The sequence below is a fragment of the Heloderma suspectum genome, chromosome 17, assembly GCF_057233095.1.
Source record: "Heloderma suspectum isolate Gila_16-S chromosome 17, 16-S_ref, whole genome shotgun sequence".
Lineage (NCBI taxonomy): Eukaryota > Metazoa > Chordata > Lepidosauria > Squamata > Helodermatidae > Heloderma > Heloderma suspectum.
Window position 1 is genome coordinate 17,621,073 of NC_139474.1, and position 26,380 is coordinate 17,647,452.

The 26,380-nt window shown below is 47.6% G+C and overlaps 1 protein-coding gene across 3 annotated transcripts in view; it reads left to right on the forward strand.

Moving 5' to 3' along the window:
• The first annotated feature begins 6,648 nt into the window (after positions 1-6,648).
• LOC146334623 (CUGBP Elav-like family member 3) overlaps positions 6,649-26,380 on the forward strand; it is a 66,352-nt gene continuing 46,620 nt past the window's right edge. For all 3 annotated transcript variants that reach the window (XM_084823659.1, XM_084823661.1, XM_084823660.1), the window contains exon 1: positions 6,649-6,793. In XM_084823659.1, the coding sequence (XP_084679785.1) occupies positions 6,649-6,793 (145 nt within the window). The remainder of the gene's footprint in view (positions 6,794-26,380) is intronic.

Genomic DNA, 26,380 nt, shown 5'->3' on the forward strand with positions numbered 1-26,380 from the left:
TTGAACATGAAAATGGGAGTCAGCTGAAAATCGCTGGTCCTCCCATCCCTAACCAAGAGACAGAATGCATGTGTGTGTCTCCCATATGAACTTGCCTGAACTTTTAACAAGATCAGATTCCCATCCTTTCGTTGCAGGCAATCAGATAGGTGGTTTCAAGAGACAAGGCCGGTGGTGGGGGTCAAACCATGGAAGATGCCTCCCTTTTGTTTTTTGGCATCCACTGAAGACCTTTTCATCACAACAAGTGCTTAATGTTTAACAGTCTGCTTGCTTTGATAGATTTGTATTGATGGCCGCGTGGAATTAGTATGCTTTCTTGGGCTGCCCTTTTAAGCATTTTCTGTAGTATTTTTCATTATATTTTGTTGAATTTTGATTGTGCTTTTTTCTGTAAGCTGCTTTGAGTGCTTTTTACAGAAATGTGGGATGATGATAATAATAATTTGTGTGTATATATATATATATATATATATATACATACATGTACACTAGCCGTATTCAAGCACAATATTTAGGAGGCTGCCTTGCTTTACACATCATTTAATATCTGTTTAGTTCTGGGTTTCACACTTGAAATGTAGGATTGTAGGATGAAATGTACACCAGCTTTCATTCTGACATCTCAGTCTTGAGGAGATGTCACAGTGCATTGTGTTATTGCAATTTCTCATCCCCTTTGAAAATAGGTGCAGGAGGGTCCAGTTGGTATTTGAGTGTGAAAAGTAGAATTGTCTCTTTGACATGCATACCAAAACTTATTCTGGTATCTCAGTGTTCAATGGAATGATCATGTTACAAATCACACAAGCTTGTGATGAACAAAATGCTGTATGGACAACCACAAACGCTTTGCTTTACTTAGCCAAAAATTACCATCATTATGAGAGGTGGTAAGATAAGCTTTGTAAGAGCTTGTATGCCAGGTGGTAAGAAGATAAGCTTTGCAAGAGGTTGGTTATAAGAATAAAAAAATACTAGTATTTACAAGCAGAGGAAAGCAAGTTGACAACTCTGGTGTTCCGATAATGCTTGAATAGTAACGTTTGCTTCTGGATAGATATGCATAACACTACATTCTGAAATTTAGTGTCGAGCACCTAGATGTTAATGTGCCATAATCAGACCTAATTTCAAACAGTTCTGTTGAGAAATGGCTGAAATGCAGCAGTTTAGGAACGTCTTTCCTTGTCTCTGTCCTCTGCCCCACCCCCCTTTTAACAGCCTTCTTTGCTCTGGAATCCTGTTCCTTTGTGTTGTTGCTTTTCTTGCCCCTTTAAATGCATCCACAATTTCAAGAACAGCAGAGGACTTGTCCTTCCCTGTATTGTGAAAATCCTTTGTCAAGTTATATGGTTTTAAAAGCTCAATGTAAGTCAGTGCATTTCCCACTAAGAGCAGTTGGTGTGACCCAAGCTCAGTCACAGAAGCATAGAATCATGGAATAGCAGGGTTGGAAGGGGCCTACAAGGCCATCCAGTCCAACCCCCTGCTTAGTGCAGGAATCCAAGTCAGGGCATCCCTGACAGCCTCCTCTTGAACGCCTCCAGTGTGGGAGAGCCCACCGCCTCCCTAGGTCATTGGTTCCATTGTCGTATTGCTCTAACAGTCAGGAAGTTTTTCCCAAAGTTCAGCCGGAATCTGGCTTCCTGTAACTTGAGCCCATTATTCCGTGTCCTGCACTCTGGGATGATCAAGAAGAGATCCTGGCCTTCCTCTCTGGGACAACCTTTCAAGTACTTGAAGAGCGCTATCCCATCTCCCCTCAGTCTTCTCTTCTCAAGCCTAAACATGCCCAGTTCTTTCAGTCTCTTCTCATAGGGCTTTGTTTCCAGTCCCCTGATCATCTTCATTGCCCTCCTCTGAACCCTCTTCAGTTTGCCTGCATCCTTAAAGTGTGGTGCCCAGAACTGGACACAGTACTCCAGATGAGGCCTAACCAGTGCTGAGTAGAGGGGAACTAGTACTTCCCGGGATTTGGAAGCTATGCTTCTATGAATGCAGCCCAAAAGAGCATTTGTCTTTTTTGCAGCCACATCGCACTGTTGGCTCATCTTCAGCTTGTGATCGACGACAATTCCAAGATCCTTCTCGCTTGTAGTGTTGTTGAGCCAAGTATCCCCCATCTTGTAACTGTGCATTTGGTTTCTTTTTCCTAGGTGCGGAACTTTGATCAGCATTCTTTGCACGTCCTCATTCAAGTAAAAATTAGTAAAAATGCTGAAGGGCACAGGGCCCAGGACTGAGCCCTATGGTACCCCGCTCGCTACCTCTCCCCAGTTTGAGAAGATCGCATCGATAAGAACTCTGAGTCCGATTCTGTAGCCAGCTGTGGATCCACCTGAGAGTTGTTTCATTTAGCCAATTTTTAGCTAGTTTGCTAATCAGGATACCATGGGGCACTTTGTCCAAAGCTTTGCTGAAGTCAAGTATATTAAGTCCACAGCATTCCCAAAGTGATTAATTGTACTTTCCTGGGAATGCTGTGGACTTAATATATGTGTGTGTATCTGTATTTATAACGATATCTCTAGATAGATATAGATAATTGCTTCTCAGTTCCCAGTATAAACTTCAGCATTTAAAATAACTTGTGGGCCAAATTAAACTTTAGTTTTAATCACTCCTTTATTCACATAGCACAAGCAATAAAGGGCTGGATTTCATGTATGGATTTGGGGCCCTTGAAACGTAGCCTGAAGCATGGAGAGAGACAATTCAAACTTGCATTGTGAAAAAAAAAGTCTTTGGATTAATTACCCTGGGCGTAATCTCATATTGCAAATCAGTGGAGGTTCATGACAATCTTCCTGTATGTTTTGGGGATAAATAAGGGCTCCCTTAACCCCTTTCCATAAACTGGAAGGAAGGAAAGATCTCAGATGTTACAAAGAAAATAAAACTTGAACACATGTTAGCGATCAACACATCTTCAGGGAAATCGTTCAAATCTTGGGGATGGGAATTTCTGAGAGAATTGGGAGACTTCATCTGGAATTACTAGCTGGATGGCTTTGTGCGGGGCGGGGGGCTGTATTTATTGCAGATCAATTTAACTAATAGATGTTAAATTGACCAATGGAAAACAGAGAAGTAAAAAGAGCAAGTGGATGTTTATGATAACTATGCCTTGACCCAGGAAGGCTTCCCTTGACCTCACCTCTCGTCTGGTAGTGGGGCAAAGAAAGGAAGCATAGGACAGTTGCTAGGGACCTTGCAAGAACATGGTGTCACCCAAGAGAATGGATCAGCAGCAAGTTCAGGATTGGGGGAAATAAGGAAGAACTATTCCATAGAGTGCACAATTAATTTATGGAATTTGCTGTGGTGATGGCTAGATTAAATGGCTGGAAAAGAGAGTCATTCATACAGAGCATTCAACAGCTATTAGCAAAATTAAGGGTGTTGAACCTCTTTCAGCTCGAGGGCCAAATTCAATTTCAGAGAAGCTCTTGGGAGCCATATTCCAGGGGGGAGGGGGCACACAGGCAAAACAGGGCGGATCCAAAATGCACAAAAGCCAGGAAGCTACCAAATAATCGTTGGTCAGGGGAAAAGGGTTCTCTGGAGACCCCAGAGGCCCAGAATGGAGTCCCAGGTGGGCCAGATTTGGCCCGCAAGCCTGAGGTTCAATACCGCCAGGCTAAATGGAGCCCCCATATTCAGGGGCAGTGCACCTTTGGTGACCACATGGTACAGATAAACTACAGGCAGCTGCTGCCTTGTAGCCCTGCTTGTGGGCTTCCCGTTGGGGCATCTGGTTAGCCATTGTGTGAATCAGCATGCTGGGCTCGATGGATCTTTGCCCCGATCCAGCAAGGCCCTTTTTTGTGTCCTCCTGCATCCAGGACGGGACTCAAGCACCGTTGTTTGCTGCCACCTCAGGACAGGGACAAACACACCATCCGATGCCTGCCGCAAAAGGATCCGATGATGTCTGCATGGCGGCAGCGGCAGCTTCTCACAAGCAGCACCATTTTTCAGGCAGCCCACATGTGGAAGAAAACCTCAGAGGTAAATTTGGTTTAATTTCTCGCACCTTAACTGAAAACACCATTGTTTTCTCGCTGGTGTCAACCACGTCAAGCAAAGTTCAGCGCCTTTAAGTCCCCTGGAGTGCTGTGAGAGCACTGAGCATGTTCTTAACTCCTTCCTGTTGAAACAGTGATCGTTCCTAGGCTGCTAGCCTATACACATCCCCTAGGAATTATTAAGTCCTGTGGAACTCAGCAGGGCTTACTTCCAAGTAAGCATGATCAGGTGCTGGAAACAAAGCCCTATGAGGAGAGACTGAAAGAACTGGGTGTGTTTAGCCTTGAGAAGAGAAGACTGAGGGGCGATAGGATAGCGCTCCTCAAGGACTTGAAAGGTTGTCAGAGAGAGGAAGGCCAGGATCTCTTCTTAATCATCCCAGAGTGCAGGACACAGAATAATGGGCTCAAGTTGCAGGAAGCCAGATTCCAGCTGAACATCAGGAAAAACTTCCTGACTGTTAGAGCAAGACGACAGTGGAACCCATTACCTAGGGAGGTAGTGGGCTCTCCCCCACTGGAGGCCTTCAAGACGAGACTGGGCAGCCACCTGTCAGGGATGCTCTGACCTGGATTCCTGCACTGAGCAGGGGGTTGGACTGGATGGCCTTGCAGGCCCCTTCCAACCCTACTATCCTATGATTCTATATGGTCATACTGCAAACTTCTTGCAGAGGTCTATAGCAGCCTTCCCCAACCTGGTCTCCCCACCCTATGTGTTGGGCTACAACCCCCATCATCCACAGCCAGCATGCGAACTGTGGATAATGGGAGTTGTAGCCCAGCACATCTGGAGGGCACTGAGTTGCGAAGGGCTGGTCTGGGGTGTGATCCAAAGGCACACATTGTCGCAGCCTTTCCGTGGATTAGTAAACCATAATGCAGATGAAGTCTCTAGGTATTTTCTGTTCAGTTGCTTGCACCGTCTAACTCTCGCTCAGCACCTGGGCGCTCAGCCACCAGGGATTCCCATGAACGCTGCCTGGAGCCCCATCATAGAGAAGTGGGGTTTAAATGCAGCACAGTTATATCTGTGCTACATTTATATAGAGAGCCAGCGTGGCGTAGTGGCGAGAGTGCTGGACTAGGAGCCGGGAGATCCGGGTTCTAGTCCCCACTCGGCCACGGAAGCTCACTGGGTGACTTTGGGCCAGTCACAGACTCTCAGCCCAGCCCACCTCACAGGGTTGTTGTTGTGAGGATAAAACGGAGAGGAGGAGGATAATGTGAGCCGCCTTGGGCTCCTTGCAAGAGGAAAAAAGGCGGGGTATCAATGCAATCAATCAATAAATAAATAAATCTCGCTTTTAAAGCTCTCGACATACATTTTCCCAGTCATCCTTACAACAACCTGTTCAGGTAGGCCGGTGGCATTACCTTCCCGTTGCGGTTGGCAGGCTGAGATGATGGTGGCTTGTCTGGCAGAACGTGGGGGCTTCCAACATAAGAGATGAAGCTGCCTTGATACTGAGTCAGAGCCTTGGTCCATCTCGCCCAGTGTTGTCAACACTGACTGGCAGCAGCGGCTCTATAGCATTTCAGAGAGGGATTTGTTCCAGCCCTACCTGGAGATGCCGGGGGTCGAACCTGGAACCTTCTGCATGCAAAGCAAGTGCCCTCGTCTAGACTGTGAGCCACGGCCTCTTCCCCCTTTGCTCAGCCCCTGTGACCGAAAACAAGGGGGGCTCTAAAGGCCCTTCGCATTTAGCTGAGTGGTGCCCCAAAGGTTCCAGGTTGCATCTGAAAGCTGAGAAGGGAATAACAAAGGCTTCCTTCGTCTCTGGGCTTTCTCCCTGTGTGTGCACCTTTCCCTGGGCCGGTAATTTGCTGCCGGTCCCTTACTCTGACATGATTATTAGTCAGGGGAGAGGAGGGCGGGCTTGCGGGAGGTTTTTGTTGGTGAAGAAAAAGATTTGAAACAGAGCTCAAGATCCATTAAAGGAAGGGACCATCAAGCCTGCAAAAGCGGCTGAAATTGAGCCTGAGGTGGGGCTGGGGGGGAGGGAAGGAAGGAAGGAAATAAAAAAGGAAGGGCGTGGGAGGGGAGGAAAAGGGCAGCAGGCAGGGGGTGGAAAATGAATCGATAAGCAAGCGGGGGGCGGGGGGGGGCATTTCACAACAAACCCAAGAATCTCGACCTCCTCAAGGAAAGTGAATCGATAAAGTAATTAACTGCTTGCAAGCTTTGTAATTGCTTGATCAGAAGAATTAGGATGAGGGGTTGGGGGTTGTGCACAACCCAGGAATAAAGGCCAAATCGCAGAACTCTTACCTTTTTTTAAAAAAAAATAATAATAATACTATTTTATTTTTGCACCAGAAAAAGTCGGGGTTTTTTTTTTTGTTTTTTTTTTACAAAATAATAATAGAAGGATTGGGGCGAGGGGGGAGAGCAACGCCATCCAATTAAAGCAAGATTGGAGAGAAATTTTGTCTCTCAAACTGCTGGCGGCTTCTGAGCTCTTTGTCTGTTTCGCCACAAGGAAAAGCGTCAAGTCCAGGTTGGGATTCCGCTTATTTTTGCTCCAGCATCCTTTTTCTTTTCCTTCTTTTCCTTTTTCTGGGGGGTCACCATTCTGAATTCGAGGCTCGCTCCAGCTTGCTCCTTTTTGGACCAATGAAGGAACCGGACGCCATCAAACTTTTCATCGGACAAATCCCCCGGAATTTAGAGGAGAAAGACCTTAAGCCCATCTTCGAACAGTTCGGCAAAATCTACGAGTTGACAGTCATCAAGGATAAATACACCGGCATGCATAAAGGTAAGGCAGCGCACGCAACTGGACAGCGCAGCCGGCAGTGGGAAACGACCGGTGTGCTATTTTGATGTGCATGTATGTGCATGGGGTGGGGGGCAGAGGGTTGAACGGGCTGGGGAAGCGCAGTATGAAACGACCAGGCAAGATCAAGCGGCGAGGGTGGGGGAGACGAATCGAGAGCCCGAAGTGTCGCCTGGAATTGTGTCACCCGCGGAAAAAAGACGGTAAGCGCTCGGAGAAAGGTGCGGATCGCCTGGCTGGTGCCGGCGATGCGCATGGAGCCTTCAGGGTCAGGAAGGCCCCCAGGGCAAGGCTTGGGAGGAAAAGCGGTTTTCAGATGCAGGAGGCGGGCGGAGGGGGGTAGTGGCAGATGGCAGGAGGTCCAGCCGGAAGATTTGCACGCACAGAAAAGGCGCTATGAATAGAAAGCTGGGTGTTTAACCATCCGCGCGATGGCTAGAGATGCAGGCGAGTTGACTGTCAATGGGATGGGGGGGGGGCGTATATTCAAATATCCCCGTTTCATTAAGCTGTGGAGCAGGGTTTGAAACCAGCTGGAAGTGTGTGTGTGTGTGTGTGTGTGATAACTTACCAAAGATGTGGGAGCCATCTAAGGGTGTTTAGCAAATTTAGGCTGACTTTGAGCTTGCCTTGCATAAGACGCCTTTGACGGAGACATGATATAGCAAATGCTTTCCGCACTTTCTTTCCTCTGATAGCTTTATTGATTGATTGATTGATTTTAGATAAAACAGGGAGGGGGCAGGACACCCCCCGTTGTAAAGGGCCTCATCTAAATGTGTCCCCAAACCCCCTTCTGTCAATGGCAGGAGAGCTTCTGATTTTTTTTTTTACAACAACAACACATTACTTATGGTGTTTTTGCCTTAAAAAAACACACACACACACACACAATTATATACCTTTGGGGAGTGAATAGGAAATACGTATTTCTAGCCAAACCTGGCGTCGGCGCTGGGGGAACGCAGCCTCTGCCAGAGGGAGGGATTCCAAGTTTAAATAAGCCAGTTTGACACAACTCCTGGGACCTCTTGCTTTCAAAACAGAAGGCTTTCATCTTTTGTTGGATCTCTTTCCAAATTTCCTGGTGAAACCATCCAACCCCCTGGCTGTCTTTCCATCACAGGCCTTTTATTCCGAGCTATATAAAAGAACCAAGTTTGTATCTTTGCTTAATTTTTGAGGATTGGGGTTAATTATATTTAAGAGCACCTCAAACTTTTTGTAGGTAAGCAGGAGGACAGTTGCAAAATAGTAATAATTATAATTATATTATTATTATTATTATTATTATTATCATTATTATAATTCTCCCCCCCCGCCCCCTCAACCCGACACCAAGGTGGTCTGTGCCAGCTTGTAAATACCACTCTGACCTCAAGTACCACTTTAAAGGAAATAGAAAGCAAGCGTAATCCATTCAGTACACCCCGAAGGAATGCAATTGAGAATGGAGTATAATTAAGAATATTACGGTTTTTCTTTAAAAAAATTTATAGTGACAAAATTGCATAAGGTACCTTTAATTTTGAGAATTCAGCAGTGTCCAACTTCTGGTGCTGGAGAAGGTGGAAGGCAGGCAGAACGAACCGGAGATGTCTCATTCCTTCTTTGGGTTGATTAATGGACGTTTTTTGGCAGTTGTTCGCCATACTATTGGGGGGGGGGTGACAAGAAAAGAAAAGAAAGCAACATTTGCTGAGTCAATTTGAAACTGCTGTCACATTAAAGTCTAGGAAAACAGAACTGATCGTCCATAAGGCCTTCTGGGATTGGATAATGTGAAGTTGCTGGTTTGGGGTTTTTATTTTTAGTTTTATTGCAAATAGACTTTAAAATGGATCACGTGAAGAGAAGAGTTGCCAACTTTATTGTCCTAGGCTCCTGTGCCTTTAACAAGAGGGTAAGCTGCAGACAGGAACAGGTGACTGTGCTTATCTCCATGCTGTGAAAAACCCCTGTTCCCTACAAATCAAGGTGCTATTAAAGATGCAGGAGCCAGGCCAGGAAAAAAGAAGTTGGCAGCCTCGTGAGAATGAAATGAATCAGTACAGTTACTTCTGAGATATAGGCCTCGGGCGTGTATGTCCTGGGTGGTGGGTATTTTTCCAAAAATACATCAGGATTTTTGGAGGGGGTAAGCACCTCCTGATTTTGCACTAACCAAAATCTTCTTAAAGTTAGATTTTTCAAGGAATTGGACCCACGCCACTATAAAATGCTGGTGAAAAAAAACCATTAAAGCAACCATATCCACCAATGACAGACCTCCAGGTTTTGAAAAGCACCAGTGTATTCCAAATTAGCTTATATTTGATTTTTTAAAACATCAATTCAGGAATATCTATGTCTCTGTATTTAGGGGTGAGGGGGAGAAAATTTGGATTTTCTAAGGGGCACTGTTCAGGTACAGCAGGAGACAGGCCCCCTGCCAGCACATCTGTCTAGCCCTTTGGAGTACCTCTCGCCCCCTCATCAGAAGATGCCTTACGCCCAGAGTCAGGTCATCGGGCCATCTCACTTAGTACTGGAAGTGATTCTCCAGGGTTTCAGGCAGGGTTCTTTGGCAGCCCTACCTAGACATTCCAGGGATTGAACCTGGGACCTTCCGCATGCAAAGCTTTGTGCCACTGAGCTATGGCCTCTTCCCCAAAAGCTTCTGTCCCCTCAGTGACTGTGGTGCCTGAGGCAGTCCCTGTTTTCTGGCCCCTGCCTTGTCCCAGTATTTTGACCAGCCCTCCAATCTGGTCCCCTTCAGATGTTTTGGACAATAACTCCCAGCATGGTTGACCATCAGCTGAGGAGCGTTGACACCCACAACGTCTGGAGGGCATTGGCTCAGGGAAGGCCAGCTTTGACTCTCAGGATCGGATTTTGGCTCATGTGGATTTCTCGCATTGTCATCCTTCGGGCTTCGGTTTCCTTCCCCAGAGAATCCCTAGGAGGGAAATCTCTGAGAGGGTGTGGACGTGCCTCTTGGCTCTAGCGCACATGCCCAGAAATGCATGCGCATGAACACTCAGGCACCGCACCGTGGGCAACCTACCATTTCACACTCACTGCAGCTGGCGCGGCTGATAACATGTCCTCGGACAATTCTGTTGTTCTTCTGGCCTGCCTTTCACCCGAAGAACAGAACGCCCATGTGGCTTTGAAACCGGCAGGATTATTGTAGAGCAAATGAATGTCGCCAGGTGGAGAGAGACCTTTCCGCAGTATGTAGCGGCGTGGGGGAGAGGGCTCGTGCAGTGAGACTTTGGGTGTTTTTATCTGCAAGCTGTCAGAAGGCACGCTGTTGTTGGAAACAATTAAACGGAGCTATATGCCATTCGCAAATCCTTCCACGCCACGAAAAGGGGTGACTGGCTTTTGTCCTGCACCTGATCATGTTTCTAATAGCGGTAACGAAGCCTAAGAAGCACCCACAGCAAATGCTCTTAAAAACATATGGACATTCTTCATTGGTTTGTTTGCAAGAGCACCTGAGCCAGTAACCCTTGCTGTGAACCACGCCCTCCTCCACTGAAATCCCACTGCCCCCTCCCACAGCTGAAATCCGGAACGGCACTGCCCGTTCCCCCCAGCAGGACTTCCGCTTTACCTGTAAGCCCGGTACCCAAGGCTGTTCCCCTAATTCAGCCTTCCGCCGGCCTGGTGCATTCCACACGTGTTGGCTGGCTGTGCTGGGAGCTGCAGTCGAACAAAATCGGGAGGGCTGCAGGTTGCCTTAGCATGGCGAGCAAGGTGGTTGGCGTGAAGATAGGTGGTTGCGTCGAAGAAAGGAGCGGGTATTTCTGCACGATGGAGAAGCACCACAAGAGATTGACAGCGTTGCACCTTGGCAACCAGCAATCCTGTGTTTTCTTTCCTCTCCACTTTCGAAAGTTTAATCCCCAAAGATGAGGCATTTTTGCCCAAGGGTTGTTTGGATAACCCCAAACCCACAGCAGCCATGGCAGGACCTCTGTCTGAGTCAACATGTGCTGGGCTTTTGCACCTCCAGGCTGCGGTGTTAAACCACGCTGACTTAGAAGCAAGCAGAACTGAATCCAGTGAGACGTGCTTCCAAGTAAACATGACAAGGAAGGTTTCTCTTTGTCTTCCCCAAACACTTTCTCACATGCACACATTTGAGAATCTGCTGAAGGGTTTTGTCAAACCAGAAAAATGGACGATTTAAAAAAATGGTCAGCAACGAGAGCAGACTCACGGCCCTGCCTCTGGTGCTTCCGATCCATCTTTATATAACAGCAATACTTTAATAATCGAAGGTGTGAAATTGGCATCGATTTCCAGGAAGCCCCCAAAGAATTTGGGGGTCAGGCCGCCCTCCCCCCCCCACACGCCCAAAACAAATTACAAACCTTTGGGCTATTATTGGTGTGTCTGCTTAAAAAATTAGGAAAACGGTTCTCAGAGATTAGGTGGAAAGCATAACGGAGGTCTCTTAGGCAGGAGAAATATGGAATGTCTTTTCTTGGGGTGGGTGGGGGGCAGCTCAGGAGGATATGGGGGCAAATAATGGAACTTAGAGACTCAAAGATTCTTTCTCCATTTTTATGGGAGAAAGTATTGGCAACATTGTGCTCTAAGATACTGTTTGATACACCTGAGAAATATAGAGAAGATAATTCAGGAGAGTCTTCCATCCTCTTTTGTGGCCCTGGGTGGCTGCCTAGAGCCCAGAGCCACCAGACTAATTGGGAGAATTTTATAGTGGGAGAAGCATCCCGCACACTGTTGGGATAGCTTATTCTGAGGCATGAGGATGATTGTGTCTGTCCCCTTCCCCCAATTGCAATCCATTTCTGTAAAACCGAATGGAGCAAAAAGCCCCATCCGCTCACTTAAGTGGAACAGGGATACAGCCAGATTTGGGGACACAACATTGGTTTTTCCTAGAGCAGCAGAACAGTCAGCTTGGTTCACCCCTGATTTGGGGATGGGGGTGGATAAGGAATTTGCAGAACAAGAGGTAAAAGGGAGAGCTGCCAAATGCAATCTCTAAATTGCCCCAGCGGGAATGCCTCATTCTAATGTAGAAGTGTTTTAAGTAATAAACAAGCAATATGGCCCCACATCTTGGCCTGATTATTGTTTGGGAACATACGAGGATGTATGTGGGGGTTGGACTCGATGGCCTTGTAGGCCCCTTCCAACCCTACTATACTACTATTCTATGAGGTTCCGTGCTGGATCAGACCACGGTAGGCCCATCCAGTACCCTCTACTAAACTGTGTTCAGGGTGTTCACGCAGGGACTGCTATTTTTCCTCCCAGCATTCATCCAGAGTGCAGTTAGTTTTCCAAGACAGGAACAGCCATCTTCCTCCCCACCCCTCTTTGCACATGGACTGGGCTGCAGCCCCAGAATAGCCACCATGCTACCTTTCTAGCTGCAGAGATTCACAAACTGCAGCCCACAGGTGCACAGAAAGGTTGCAGGACAGTCAAGAATATCTGCACCTGCCCCTTCACTCCATTTCTTCTGATAACAGAGACCAGGGTTGTTTTGACCAGGGCCGGATTACCGAATAGGCTTTCAACGCCCTGGCCTCAGGCCTGTGATTTTCATAATACGCTGCTGGTTTTACAGCACTGAAGAAAAAGATTTCTTTTTCTTTTTCTGCAGTTTCAATCCAGAAGTGTTTTTTTTTTTTAATATATATATAAACTGCTATCGCCTTACTGTGGAACAAAAGCAACATTTATCAAGTGGTCCATCAAGACTCACAGTGATTTTCAGTAGCCTGCAGGAAAAAAAAACCAAAGTTTGAGAATCGCCACTAAGTAATGTAGGTGTGTGCTGTTGGATGGAAGTAGGGGGTGAGATCAAAAGCAGTGTAATTTTGCAACTGAGGTCCCTGATGCTTTCTTTACCCACCGTTTCCAAAAGTCTAACCCCCAAAGAAGAAGCATCTGTGACAACAAGAAAGTTGTGTGACCCACAAACCAGCACTATGTCTATTGCTACCGTTAGTCATACCCTCCTCCCACTTCTGAAAGGCCCTGCTTGATCCCTCTTGTTGCCATACCTTGAAGAACTTCACCTGCTGATTTTTGCAGAAAAGGATGCAAAAAAGATTTTATTGTAGGAAGCCCAACGCGTTTCGGCCTTTTTATTATTTTTAGGCCTTCAGGGTGTAGAGAAAAGGGCCTGCGGAGTTTTTCCAGCAAAATATTGTCTTCTGTGTCTACTGGCGACACAAGAGACGTTCTTTTGCTGAAAAACCTCTGCAGGCTTTTTTTCTCTGCACCCTGAAGAAGGCCTAAAAATAAGAAAAAGGCGAAATGCGTTGGGCTTCCTACAATAAATAAAAATAAATAAAGGCATCCTGAGAACCTCTTTCTCTTCTTTGTGATTTACTTTGGATGCTCACCTCCTTCTGTTTTCTTAGCCTGCTGTTATGGACACAGGAGCAGGATAGGGTGGGTTTTAACTGGTCAGCTGGCAACCCCATCGCTGAGATATGGATAAGGCAGACCAGATGCAAAGGAAGATGAGAGCTCCAGACTCTGGATGGTTTAGGACAGGGCAGTTGATCCTCAGACCCTCAAGCCAAATCTAGCCCACTAGGGTTCCAATCTGCCCCGCCGGGGTTTCCCAGATGGCCACGTCCCCTTCCCCTGGGCCCCCTTTCTTTGACCACCCATCATTTGTTGTTCTCCGGGCTTTTGTGTAGTTTTCCCCTCATTCTAAAAGGTAGAAATGCTTCTCCTAAGGCTCCCTTACCGGTAGGAAGAGCTTTCAGCTAAAATATGGTGATGGGGGGGGTTGGCATCGCCCACCGCTGGAAAGTGGGCCTTGAGCACTTCCCTGAAATTGAATTGAATTTGGCTGAAAGAGATTTGGCACCACTGCTTTTGAAGTTGAGTGAAAGAGGAAATATTAGCGGGGACACGATTCCTTGCCCTGTGTCACTACAAACGTGATTGCAGCCCTGTCACCCTTTGCATTTGGTCATCCTGCGCACAGAGGTCCTGGAATGGCTCTCGGGAATCACCTGTCTCTCATCAGCCTCTCCCCTAAACTTGTAAGATGTAGATAATAATATAGGCCTACCTTACATGGCTGTTGTGAGGCTTACATAGGTGATCTCTGTATAGCTAGAAATGTGCTTTGTAAATGCTAGAGTCAAAGCTTTTCAGTAGATACAATAATACCGTCTAGCGGCTTGTCCTTGCTGAAAAGCTTTGAATTCGAGCAGCGCAGAAGGCTAGTCCTTATTGAGGAGGATGATCAGGGCTGAACTGCCTCATGCTGCCAGTGAGGACTTGTGTGATGCAACACTTGTCCATACAATAACATGTACATAAATGTAATAAATAAAGCAGTGCTTTCCACTTAGACTAGCGAGTCAGAGAGAAAGCTAAGCTAGAGCCCTCCTCCACAAACTGCTAGTTTTCTAGGTTCAGGGAATGTTGTATGAAGGAGCAACTCTGATCATGTTAGCCCCTGGCTACAGTCTGATGTGAGGCAACCCAGAAACTTGTTGAACACCTCAGCCAGTCAGAGCTAGGCATTTGGCAAGGAACTTTCACATGTCCTGCATATAGAAAACTAGCATGTCAGGGTTTTCGCTTAGATCCTCCCAGACACACTAATTCTGTATATGCAAGGATTTAAAAAAAATTCTTTCTTTTTTTATGGAGTAGTCCTAAATCACGGGAGCTGCACCTGAAGTGGATACAGCCCAGACGCAGGCTGACCCCTTCAGAATTAGGCCCTGAAGGGGCCACCAAGCCATTTGTTCAACTGTCTTCCCGCTGTACATCATCCTCGGCTTTTTGTACATCAATTTATGCAAAACAATAACTGATCTGTGGAACTCACTGCCACAAGGTGCAGCGATGGCCAGCGACTTAGTTTTAAAGGGGATCAAATTTTGAAGAGGAGGAGGAGAGTTCTGCCAAAGGCTGCTCTAAATGGAACCTCCATGGTCAGAGGCAGTGTGCTAGGGGCTGAAAGTGAAGCAGTTTTGTCTTCATGGCCTCCTCGTGGGCTTCCTTTCTTGGTATTTGGACTGGTACAGCAGGGTTTGTGTATCCACTCAACAAAGGATTGTCCTCGCCATTCTCTTGTGCTTCTGCATGAGTCAATCACCTCAGTGTGCCTCCTCACTGGAGGGAGGCAATCCCAGAGCAGAGATCCAGGCAGAGATCCCGGCAGCCTCTTGTCCAAGGGTGGGCAATTTCCCTGTGTCTCTGTGGTGGGGGTGATCAAACAACCCAGATTCTCCTGTTGTAGGAGCACCATGGAATTTACACACACACACACCACAGTACCTTTAAGAGAGGCTGAATGGAAAGCGCAACACCAGAACAGCACATCATACAGGGAGGCAATGGCCAGCCTCCTTCAATGGGCAGCTGCTTTGGGCTCACAGCAACCTTTTAATGATTTGATCTATTTGTTCATTATGGCCTGCTGGCAACTCCTTCATGCCCCACCTGTGTGCCCAGGCCCACGGTTTGAGAATGACTCATCTAACAGACAATGGCCACTGCTTTGCTCTTTCCTTCTCCTCCATCTTCTGCACCCTGCTCCGCCAACTGATCTATCTGGTCCCCAGGTTTAATAGCAATTGGGATATCTGTAAACATTCCATAGCATCTCAGTGGTTGAGCCAAATCTAGGGAAATACCATTCAATTTATTTGAAGCCAGAGCGTAGCAGAAGAGGTTTTTGAGTCTGTGTTTCATCTTGCTCTGTGTGCGTCTGTATGTGGTTTTCTGATTTTGTCAACTTGATCCGATTTGGGTGACAAATAGGCAAAAACACATTTCTTTTCCTGCATTGTGCTGTGTTTTACGATTTTATCTGATACCTCTTTCGTCTTTCTCTGACCTTAGTCAGTTCCGCACAAGACTGTCCCGAGATGGCTTTGCAAACAGATATGTAGATGCGGCCGTCCTGTTCATTTCTTACCTTTTGCAAACAGACGGGCCTCGTCAGCAAAAGGCGCCAGAGTTTGGGGCAGGGCAGATGTGGAGGCTGTGAAAAGCCGAAACGGAGTTCCTTGCTGATCCAACTGCCTTGCTGGATACAAACAGGCCCAAGAAAAAGTGTCAAGTTGGGGCCAAACAACCTGTGCAAATGACTAAGGGTCCCACTGGTTTCAATACACGATTGTCCCAGGGACGGAATCCGAACTCAAGAAGAAGGTAGATTATAAGAGGTCATGGCATCAGTCTACCCATAATCCAGACTAGTACCGTATGCTAAAAGCACAACACAAGAGCTAGAAATATGTGTGTGAAGCTAGTCCTTCAAGCGCCTGCTTTCGCCCAAGGCTCCACACCAAGTCTCAAGATGTATAACATGCACAGACGTAGCATGAGCTTCTTCAGCCCAGTGCCACCCAGATGTGATGGACTACAACTCCCATCACCTTCTGCCAGCATGGCTATAGCTGGCAGAGGGTGATGGGAGTTGTATTCCAACACATCTGGGGGGTGCCATGCTGTGGAAGGCTGAATTAGCATGCTTCTCAAGCCATTAAGCATTTGTAAAATGGGAATTTCTTCCTAGCTGCAGACAGGCTAAAATGTTCCCATTTTACAGGTGGCGTACACTAGTGAAATTTAATTTTCTAAATATTTCTGTTGTTTTCTGTAAACCTGATACGACTAAAATGTTAAATACCACGACCCCATGATAATAACCAGGTAGGCTGAGTCTTCCCCTTTAGAATGGAGGTTGTACCTCAGGCCAATACTGCCTGCCTGGGGTCCCAATTTAGCCCTCCAGGGTTCCCCAAATGGGCACACCCCCTTTCCCTGACCTCCAGTTGTTTGATTTCTCAGTTTTTGTGCACTTTCCCTGCATTCAAAGAGGTTGAAATGCCTCTCCTAAGGCTTGGTTACTGGCAGTAAAGTTTAAGCTGAAATACGCTAGTATCTCTGGTAGTCTGGCCACACACCCTTTGCATTTGGCCACACACCCTTTTGTCTTCCGCCCCTCCCACAATGGCATGCGGCCCCCGAGAGCGCCTCCAAAATGGCATCCGGCCCTCAGGCAGAAAGAGGCTCAGCACGCCTGCTTTGAAGTACCTCCCTGTGAAGTACCCTGAATTCTACCCCGTTCTGTCCCGATAACATATAAATCATGGGAGGTCTGCGTTTTAGAGAAGAAAGGGCACGTGGGGAAAGGCTTTTCTTCTCAGCCTCTGATGCCTGAAGTGAGCCTGGATGGGAGCGAAACTGTTACGCCGAGAAGCTATGGGGAAGGTTCAGCAGTCGTCATCTATCCCCTTTGCTCTAAAAATTGCTCTCTCGTGCCCCTGCATATAGAAGATTGGGGCAGACCTGGGTTTAAACAAAGAGATCTGCCCCAGCCGTGTGCAGTTTGGGCCTAATTCTGTGGAAGAATGACACTTGAACCAACCATGCATGTAGTAATGAGGAAGGCACTGTGTTCTGATCTCAGAAGATGGGGGTTTTCTTTTTTAAATGGTTGACATTGAAATTATAGCAAAGCTGACGACACTCCGCTTTTATGTCAGTTGTTTTAATCAGCTCCAGTATCTTACTATAACTGTTCCTAGCTGTTTAAAACGGTTTTTCTGTGTTAAAGGTTTTATATATTATGTTTTTATTATCTTGTATTTGTGGCTTGTAATTCTTGTGAACCACCCAGGGACCCTCTGCTATTGGGTGGTATAGAAATAACAACAACAACAACAACAACTTCCATCCATCCATCTCTCTCTCTTTTTCTCGGTTTCTGAAGTCCCATCTTATATACATCTTCTAATTAGGCACCTCCAGCTAATCATGATTCTGTTTTTGCCAGTCATGCAGCTACTGAAAGCACAGGAGGCCTGCCAAAAATATAAATGGCAACCCTAATAGAGGATTCAAGGACTACGCCTCAAGTAACACTACCTTTTTGCCCACAAACATTTATGGAAAAACATGCTTTGAAGGGAACAAAACAAAGGTCCCCTGCAAAACTCCAACTTTCCCTTTTTTTTCTCCCCGCACACAGTTTTTTGCACCCGATCGTGCCGTTGTTCCTTCCAATCCATTGCCACTTTGGTTTCGTTAAAACACGCACACAACTTAATGTGGCTTCTAATTTCTCTGTGCACAGTAAACAAGAATCCCCATCCAACCACCCGGTGATCACACCGCGAAGGTGGTGACATTGTGCCGGTGGGTAGCCAATCAGAGTTGGCTATGCGGCAACTTCAGTGAGGGCAAGTGAAGCTGGCTGGTGTGCCCTCCCTCTGAATGGCGGGGTGGGATTGCATCCTGTTTCTGAGGCAGCCGGGCCACACTGCAGTCAGTGGTTGCATCAAGAACATGAGAAGAGCCGTGCTGGATCCTACAATGTTCCTACAGTGGCCAAGCAGCTGGCTATGGGAAACCCATGAGTAGGATATGAGGGCGCCAGCACCCCCCTGCTCATGTTCCCCAACAAGAGGTATCGAGAGGCAGACTGTCTCTGACACCAGAGGTAGCCATCAGGACTAGGAGTCACTGGTAGCCTTCTCCTCCATGAATTTGTCCAATCCATGTTGGCGTCACTATATTTTGTGCCTATCTATGCACGGTGCTCCTGCCAACCTAGCAGTTCGAAAGCAAGAAATTGCAAGTAGATAAATAGGTACCGCCTTGGCGGGAAAGGTAACAGCGTTCCGTGCACCTCTGTGTTCAGTCATGCCGGCCATATGTCCACGGAAGCGTCTTCGGACAGCGCTGGGTCTTCGGCTTAGAAACGGGGATGAGCACCGCACCCAAGAGTCGGACACGACTGGCTGGGGACACCTTTGCCTTTGCCTTATGCACGGTGCTATCTATGCTCTTCCTGTTATCTCTCCTGAATCTCCCACCACTCATGGGTTCTAGTATTAGGGCAACTGGACCCTTTTTCCCCCCACACCATGCATAAATTTACACACCTCTATCAGGTCCCACCTTACTGAGCTTTTTTCTACATTAACGTTGTCACCTTTCCTCATAGGGCAGTTGCTCCAGCCCCTTGATCGTTCTGGTTTCCCTTTTCCACAGCATGCCCAGCATGGCAATAAATCCTGTACAGGGTATCCCAAGTGTGGTCACAGCATAGACTTGCATAAAGGCGTTACGATATTGGCAGTTTTCTTTCCGATTCCTTGAAAGAGGGTGGCGAAGCATTGCAATCGGGTTGTGTCCTCTCCTCACTTACCAGGGCTAACACTTTCACACCCCTGTTCACAAGAGCCCCTGAAACACTGCTAAAGGACAGGGGTGGGATAGTGCTTTTTACAGGGTGGAGGGATGCGAAGCTTTGGTGAAAGTTCTTCCCTGCTCCCATTTCAGCTCACCTCTACCTTCAGCTCCCTGCTTCAGTGACTGAAGTACGTATGACAGACATATATTTAGGAAGACCGCACATTTGAAGAGAAGTTGGATCTTTACCATTTGTGCAGACTCCTTTTTGCCAAAGGATGTTAGCATGCCTACTGTGATGAAAGGAGTTATTTTTGAGAGTCAGGTGTTGTTTCCCTGTGTTGTGTTTTCCACAACCATGTTTTCTTTACCCATTAAGGTTAAACTACCACCACCCCTTTTCTTTGCTGACACCAGTTTTGTCCCTTTAACAGAATCGTGACAGCAAAAATCAGCACGGAGGGAGCTGCACCCGTTGCATTTCTGCCCGCCACACAGCCACGAAAGGCGCATCAGGGCTTGGTGCCGTGATCTGGATACCAGCATTCCATTATGGAAAATGTATAGGAGTCGTAAGGGAAGTTCGCTCAGAGCATGTAGAAAGTACATTTCCTTCACCACTGAGCAGTCGTGGTGAGAGACCAGCTTTCTTTCAAGACAGGATAGCTTCTCCACCCAGCTTCCCCAGCTGCGTGCCCTTCAGATGTGCTAGACTACAACACCCATCAGCCCCAGCCAGCATGTCCATCATAGCCCATCACATCTGGAGAGCACCGGGTTGGGCGAGGCTGAGTGGCTCTGAGCACTATGTTCCAGGTTTCCATGTGCTGCTGTCTGTGGCAGGCAGACACAGAATGCATCGTGCAAGTAGAAAGCCAATTTGCACGATTCATGCAAGTAGCAAACCCTGCCTTTTGTTGGTGCAGGTTTTTTGAAATTCATTTATTTATTTGCTGGGCCAACACAGGCCTCCGAGTGTTGAGCCACCCTTATCAAGGGATTCTAGTGTCTGTTGCACCTGTCTGTTGGACTGTGCATGCTAATCATGGTCAGGGTGGCTGAGTTATTTGTATTTATTTACCAAAACATCTTCTCATTCAGTGCTTCAGTCGTATGGACTGAACGCCCTCTTGAGTGTTAAAAGCCCTTTGCAAGCATTCTCTTGGCGATCCTCGCAGTAACCCTGCAAGGTCGGCCAGTGCTATTATACCCACGTTGCAGAGATGAAGACGACAGAGAACATGGCTTGCCTTAGGCTTTAGTTAGTATTTTCATTCCCAGATTGTGCATCACAAGAGGAGTGTTGCCACGCCACAAAAAAAAGAAAAACAATTAAACCATGGAGCTCGAATTCCCCGTCCACAAAGCTGTGCTGGGGAATGCTGTAAGTTGTAGGCCTTCCCTCTGTCTAAACATGCATAGGATTGCACCCTAATTCACCTTCTCACCAGCAGCTGCAGGAGGGCGGAAAGTTCTGCCCCACTGGAGTCATTCACCCCCAGTACAGACATGCAGGAGAACTGCATGACTTTATGATACTGTATCACTTTACAATTCGCATGGCTTTTTATAGCCCTGGTGAGATACGAAGCAGAGACTCCCTGGTTCGCTACTTGCCAGTTTGTCCACTCCTCAGGTTTCTAGTCCACAGTGGGGGGTTTTTATTTGCGGCAGCCTGTCATCATTTTAAAAACAAACCAATTCTCTTGCTATTGGCCGGTGCTTTTCCTCTCTGTTCACTGGTAGGCAGTCACACACACGTGTGTGCGCGCGCGCACACACACACACACACACACACAGACGGGAGTGACTGCTTACAAGTCCGCATGCCACCGTCTTTTTGTTCTTCCCCTCCGGAAAGCAACCACTGGCGGCCCATCCGCTGGGCTGACGTGGCACCGTGAGACAGGCCTGCTGGAGTGTGACGACTTTTACTTTTCCACCTCACTGCTCCTTGCGACAGGCTCGCTGGCAGGGAGTCTAAATATAGACTCTGCGCTTCAGCTCGAAAGAAAAAGAACATATTTTGCTCATGAATTTTTGAAAAAGGGTGGCAGGGGGAGACAGCGAGAAAGGGAAGGGGGCTGGATGTCCTTTGGAGCAAGTTTGCTTTCTTTCAAACTTGGCACACATCACAACAGGGAGCAAGAACGACAGGCGGAAGCTACACGCATCCCGGGATAACGTGTTTCTCTAGCTTGGCGTTGGCTGCGTGATCTGGATTGTTTGCGTACATAGATCCATTCTCGTGTGTAGTTTCTCTCAAGAACGTGAAGCCAAACATGGCAAACTGTCTGCCCAAAAGCTTTTGAGGTGACATCAAAGTCCTCTCTGTAGCATCTGGGCCGTGATGCCAAAGATATTGTGGATCAGACCGATATCAAGTCCGGCATCTCGCTTCCCACAGTAGCCAGACTAGATTTCACTGGAAGGTCGGCAGGACAGCAGTTCGAGACCCGAGGGCCGCGTGACGGAGTGAGCTCCCGTCTTCAGTCCCAGCTCCTGCCAACCTAGCAGTTCGAAAGCAAGAAATTGCAAGTAGATAAATAGGTACCGCCTCGGCGGGAAAGGTAACAGCGTTCCGTGCACCTCGGTGTTCAGTCATGCCGGCCACATGGCCACGGAAGCGTCTTCGGACAGCGCTGGCTCTTCGGCTTAGAAACGGGGATGAGCACCGCACCCTAGAGTCGGACACGACTGGTTGGGGACACCTTTACCTTTTACCTTTTTTACCACCCAATAGCCAAAGCTCTGGGGCAGTTTACCAAGATGAAACCCTAAAATATGATAATACAGAAACCATTAACATTCAAAAATATAGAAACAAATTTAAACCATCAAGAATAAGAGTCCCGGAACCCATTAAAAACCCTTATCGTATGCAGTCAAATGCCGGGAAGTAGAGGAAAGTCTTAACCTGGCAGCTAAAACATGACAATGTTGGCACCTGGCAGGCCTCACTTGGGAGAGTGTTCCACAATTTGGAGGCCACCACCAAGAAGGCCCTCTGTCTCATTGCTGTCCTCCAAATCTCCCTTGGAGGAAGCAATTGGAAGCAATTGGCAGCATATGGGTTCATCCTTCCCAGTAGATATTAGTGAGAAGCCCCCCAACCAGGATCCGAAAGGCAGCGGCCATCTCCTGGGCTGTAGCTCAGTGGCAGAGCACACCCTTTGCATGTAAAAGGTGCCAGGTTCAATTCCTGACATCTTCAGGTAGAAACGGGCAAGACTGAAGCTCTGTAGAGCCACTGCCAGTCGGTGTAGATCAGAGGTGGGCAACCTTCTTTCTGTGAAGTGCTGCATTCCCTCGCAGGGAATATGTCAGGGGCTGCATGTCGGCAGTGACCAAGGATGAAGCCAGTGGTGAACAGGGCTAGAGATAAGAACGTAAGAAGAACCCTGCTGGATCAGATGAAGCATCCACCTAGCCCAGCATTGCGTTCCGGGATTCTTTTCACCCAGTGGCCAACCAGCTGCCCATGGGAAACCTGCAACCACCCTCCCACCCATGCTCCCCAGCATACTGCCTCTGATACTGGAGGTAGCGTATAGCCATCAGGAATAGTAGCCATTGAGAGTCTTCTCCTCCATGAATGTGATGTGAACGCTTGGAGCAAGAACCCCAGAATAAACAGGGGACCCCTTAGAAAAAATCCCTGGGAAAATGTGTTGCCGTGGTTTTTATATGGGGTCCCCGCTCCCATTATTTTAGTTTTTTTAGTTTTTTCCAGGCCTTCACAACGCTAGGCAGGGCCAGGGCCAGGCCAAACGTGGGTGAGGTCACCCCTTTTCTCTTTCTGCCACTTCCTTCCTTCCCTCCCTCTCTCCCTTCCCACACAGCATACTGCCAGGGAAAGGAGGCCTGAACTGACTGCATGCAGACTAGGGCTTCTGAAATTAGGCTGGGGGCTGCTCCTGCCAGTTGCTCAGCCCTGGTGTAGACAGCATTAAGCGGGATGAACCACTGCTCCAACTCGGGATAAGGCAACTTCCTACGTTCCTGTGTTTGGGCCCAACATCTGGAACTCAAGGCTTGACGACCTCTAAACATGGGGGCTCCATTGATCGGCCCTGGCTCTTGCTAGACCTCCTCCTCCGTAATTCTACGCCGCGTGGAGAGAAGTGCTTCCTTTTGTCTGTCCTGAAATCTACCGCCAGTCGGCTTCACGGGGAGGATCCAAATTCTAGCGTTATGGGCGAATTAGAATAGTTTCCCCCTGGCTCTGGGATAGGGTGCCCGCCCCAGCTTTATCTCCGTAATGCTATCAGCCTCTCGTGCCCCTCCTGCCTTCTCCCAGTCATCCTTTTATCCCCAAACTGTAAAGCCCCGAATGCTTTAGCCTTTCCTCGTGGGAAAAGTGCTCCGGCCTCTTGATCATGTTGGTTGCCTTTTTCTGCCCCCTTTCTCGGCAATATAACTTCGTTCGCACACGCAGGCCATCGCCGGTTGCTTGTAACCGTCAAGCGATGGGATTCTGCGTGTGTGAAGCACCTCAGCCCATGCATTTGAACCCAAGTTCAAATTATGCCTTGTGCAGAAATGTCTAGGAAGACCCACCAGCCAGAACACCAAGGCCGCTCAAGACATCTTGCCGCCTGAGGCTAAGACCATGAGGCACCCACTCCCATTCCATGTACCAAAACCGACTGGGATGTTTCTTCCACACTGGTCAAGAACAGCATCCTCCAGACTAGCTTAGGGGGGCACAGGGCAGGTCGCACAGCTCTTGCGCTAATGTGCGCTTGCGCTAATGTGTGCTTGTGCAAGTGCACATTAGCACAAATGCACATTTGCAAATGAATGAAATTCTCGTACAAAAACATTGATTCCATCAGTGAGTGGACAATGGAATGACAGATGCCTAAGAATCCATGGTACACGGATGGAATGGATTTACTAAAATCCGTATATCCCTACCAGTGTGTAGACTGGAAGCCACATGAGCAGGGATCTCAGAAGCCGTCTGCTGCTTGCTGGGGTGGTGACAGCTGCAAGTGGGGCTGCTTGAGGTAGTTTGGGGATGATAAGGTCAGCTTGCCAATGCATTAAGGGACATCTAACGGGAGACAGCGGTCTTTGACATTTGGGACAGTTGAACAGTGGCCTGATAAAGAAGTTCCCCCCTTACGTCCAGCTTTGATGTGGAGTCCAACCCTTTGTGTAGAATTTGTTGGGCTTGTCTGGAAGGCTGCCACAACCTAATGTTTGGTGTGTAGGCTGGTTTTTGTTTTACTCAATGGTGTTCACAAAGATTCTCTGGATATGGTCAAAAGAACCTTCTCAATGGAACGCCTCCCCCCATGTTTTACTGCAAAAGGTGTTGCCCCTTGGTGGCATTCCAAAAATCCTGGCTTTCGTTTAAAAACAAAACGCCAGGTTTCTAGATCTCATGGGTGTCGAGAAAATAGAATGCAAAGGTGCTCTGAACAGGAGATTCTAGCTCCTGTGGGTGACATGAAAGGGCATCTCCACTCAGCATGGCGCTTGTTCATCTGGCATCCAAAGATCAGCTTGTTGTCTTAATCCTGGAATAAAATAAGTCTGTCTGGAAGGCTGCCACAACCTATTGCTTGGTGTGTAGGCTGGTTTTTGTTTTACTCAGTGGTGCTCGTACAGATTCTCTGCATATGGTCAAAGGAACCTTCTTCATGGAACGCCTCCCCCCATGTTTTACTGCAAAAGGTGTTGCCCCTTTGGCATGCATTCCTAATCCGTAGGCTGCGAATAATAATCAGCGGTCGTTTTTCTAAATAAGCCCAGTTTCGTAGAGGATAACAATTGATGGCCGTTGTGCAGAACCAATAAGCTGGCAAGATATCAAGGGGATAATCACATGTTGTCTGAAACCCCATCCACAGCGCCATCTTTTCTAAGTGGTGCTCCAATTCAGGAGCGTACAGGTGTATCTTTCCTTCGATGCACCGCTGACAACCTCTGTCTAATGTTCATCTCACCTGTTCTCCTGGGCGCACCTGTTTTGTTCAGCTGCATAGGTCATCCCCCCTTTCACAACAATGCAGGAATGTTGCTCCTTCAGGCCAAGGTCTGAATTCTATTTCAGAGAAGCTCTCCACAGGGGAGGGGGCACATTCCTGTGGCGGGTGGGGCCAAGGCAAAAGGGGCGGACCCCAACGTTCCCAAAACATCATATTTTAGCTGAAATCTCTTATTGCCAGTCACTTAGCCTTTGGAGAAGCATTCCAACCTTTCAGAATGGAGCGGGGGGGGGGGGGATGCAGGAAAACTGGGAAAACACCACATGATTTTGGTTTGGGGGAAAGGGGATGGGGCCCGGGGAAGGAAGTGTGGTCATCTGGGGAACCCCAGATGGGCTGGAGGTTTTGCTCCCCTGACTTAATGTGTCCAAAGAGTCAATGTCAGATATTGGGGTCGAGAGGCAAGCTTCAAAGCAACGTTCAAAGGTGGTCACACTCTCGGATAAATTCAGGATTAAAGGTGCTTCCAGATGGATAGCTCCTGGAGCTAATAATCAAAGCACCTTGTGCAGCCCCACTGCCTTTTCCTCCGTAATGGATCTTGTTATTTGTGCGGAGTAAAAAGACAGAAGAAGCTGTGGGAGAGCACGGGAGGGTTACAAATGAGAGACAAAGGCGTCTGGACCACCCGTAACATTCTGTGAATGTGGCAGGGTGGTGCACAATAAAAGCCTCGTCTAGAAGTACCTTAAATTTGGTAAGAGCAGAGTATTTTAAGGACATTTCTTATGGTTACTGTTCATACCCCATAATTACCAGAAATATAGCTGCGCCTAAGGGACGGTGACGAGAAAACAATGGGAAAGCTGCCCCCCTTTCCCACCTGAAATAACGCCCTTGAATGTGTATGTGTGATTCCCTTTTTCCAATGGAATGTCCTCCAATTAATTCCCCCCTCCCATTTAAAATAAACCAAGCATGGATGATGATTTCTGGTGGATAGATATACAATTATTCCCTTCGTGTTCTTTTCCACCATCCACAGTGCTCTTGTTTTGAGGGGGGAAGCAATGATGGAGAATTATTTCATATCTTGAGCATTATGCAGATATTTACAAAAAGGATCCAGAGCTGTAATCCCAGGCACAGTTCGTCTGGGAGCAAATCCTACTGAATCCAGTGGGGATTTCCTTCCGAGTATCCATTGAGTCGTATCAGGCTGGAAGTCTGCAATATTTACTTCCAAGTAAAGGTGCAAAGGATCAGGGCTGTTTAGTCATCACTATATCTGCCAGTATTGCAAAGAAAATTAATATTGAACCAATTTCTGCCCATAACCTTTGCAATCCGTTTTACGAATCTGGCCGCTAGAGTGCAATTGAATTTCTAATTCCTCCCTCTCTCCCCTCTACCGCCCCAGCAATGGTTGTCTCAAAATTTAGAAGTGTGTTATTCATTGGGTAGAGGGTGGGGT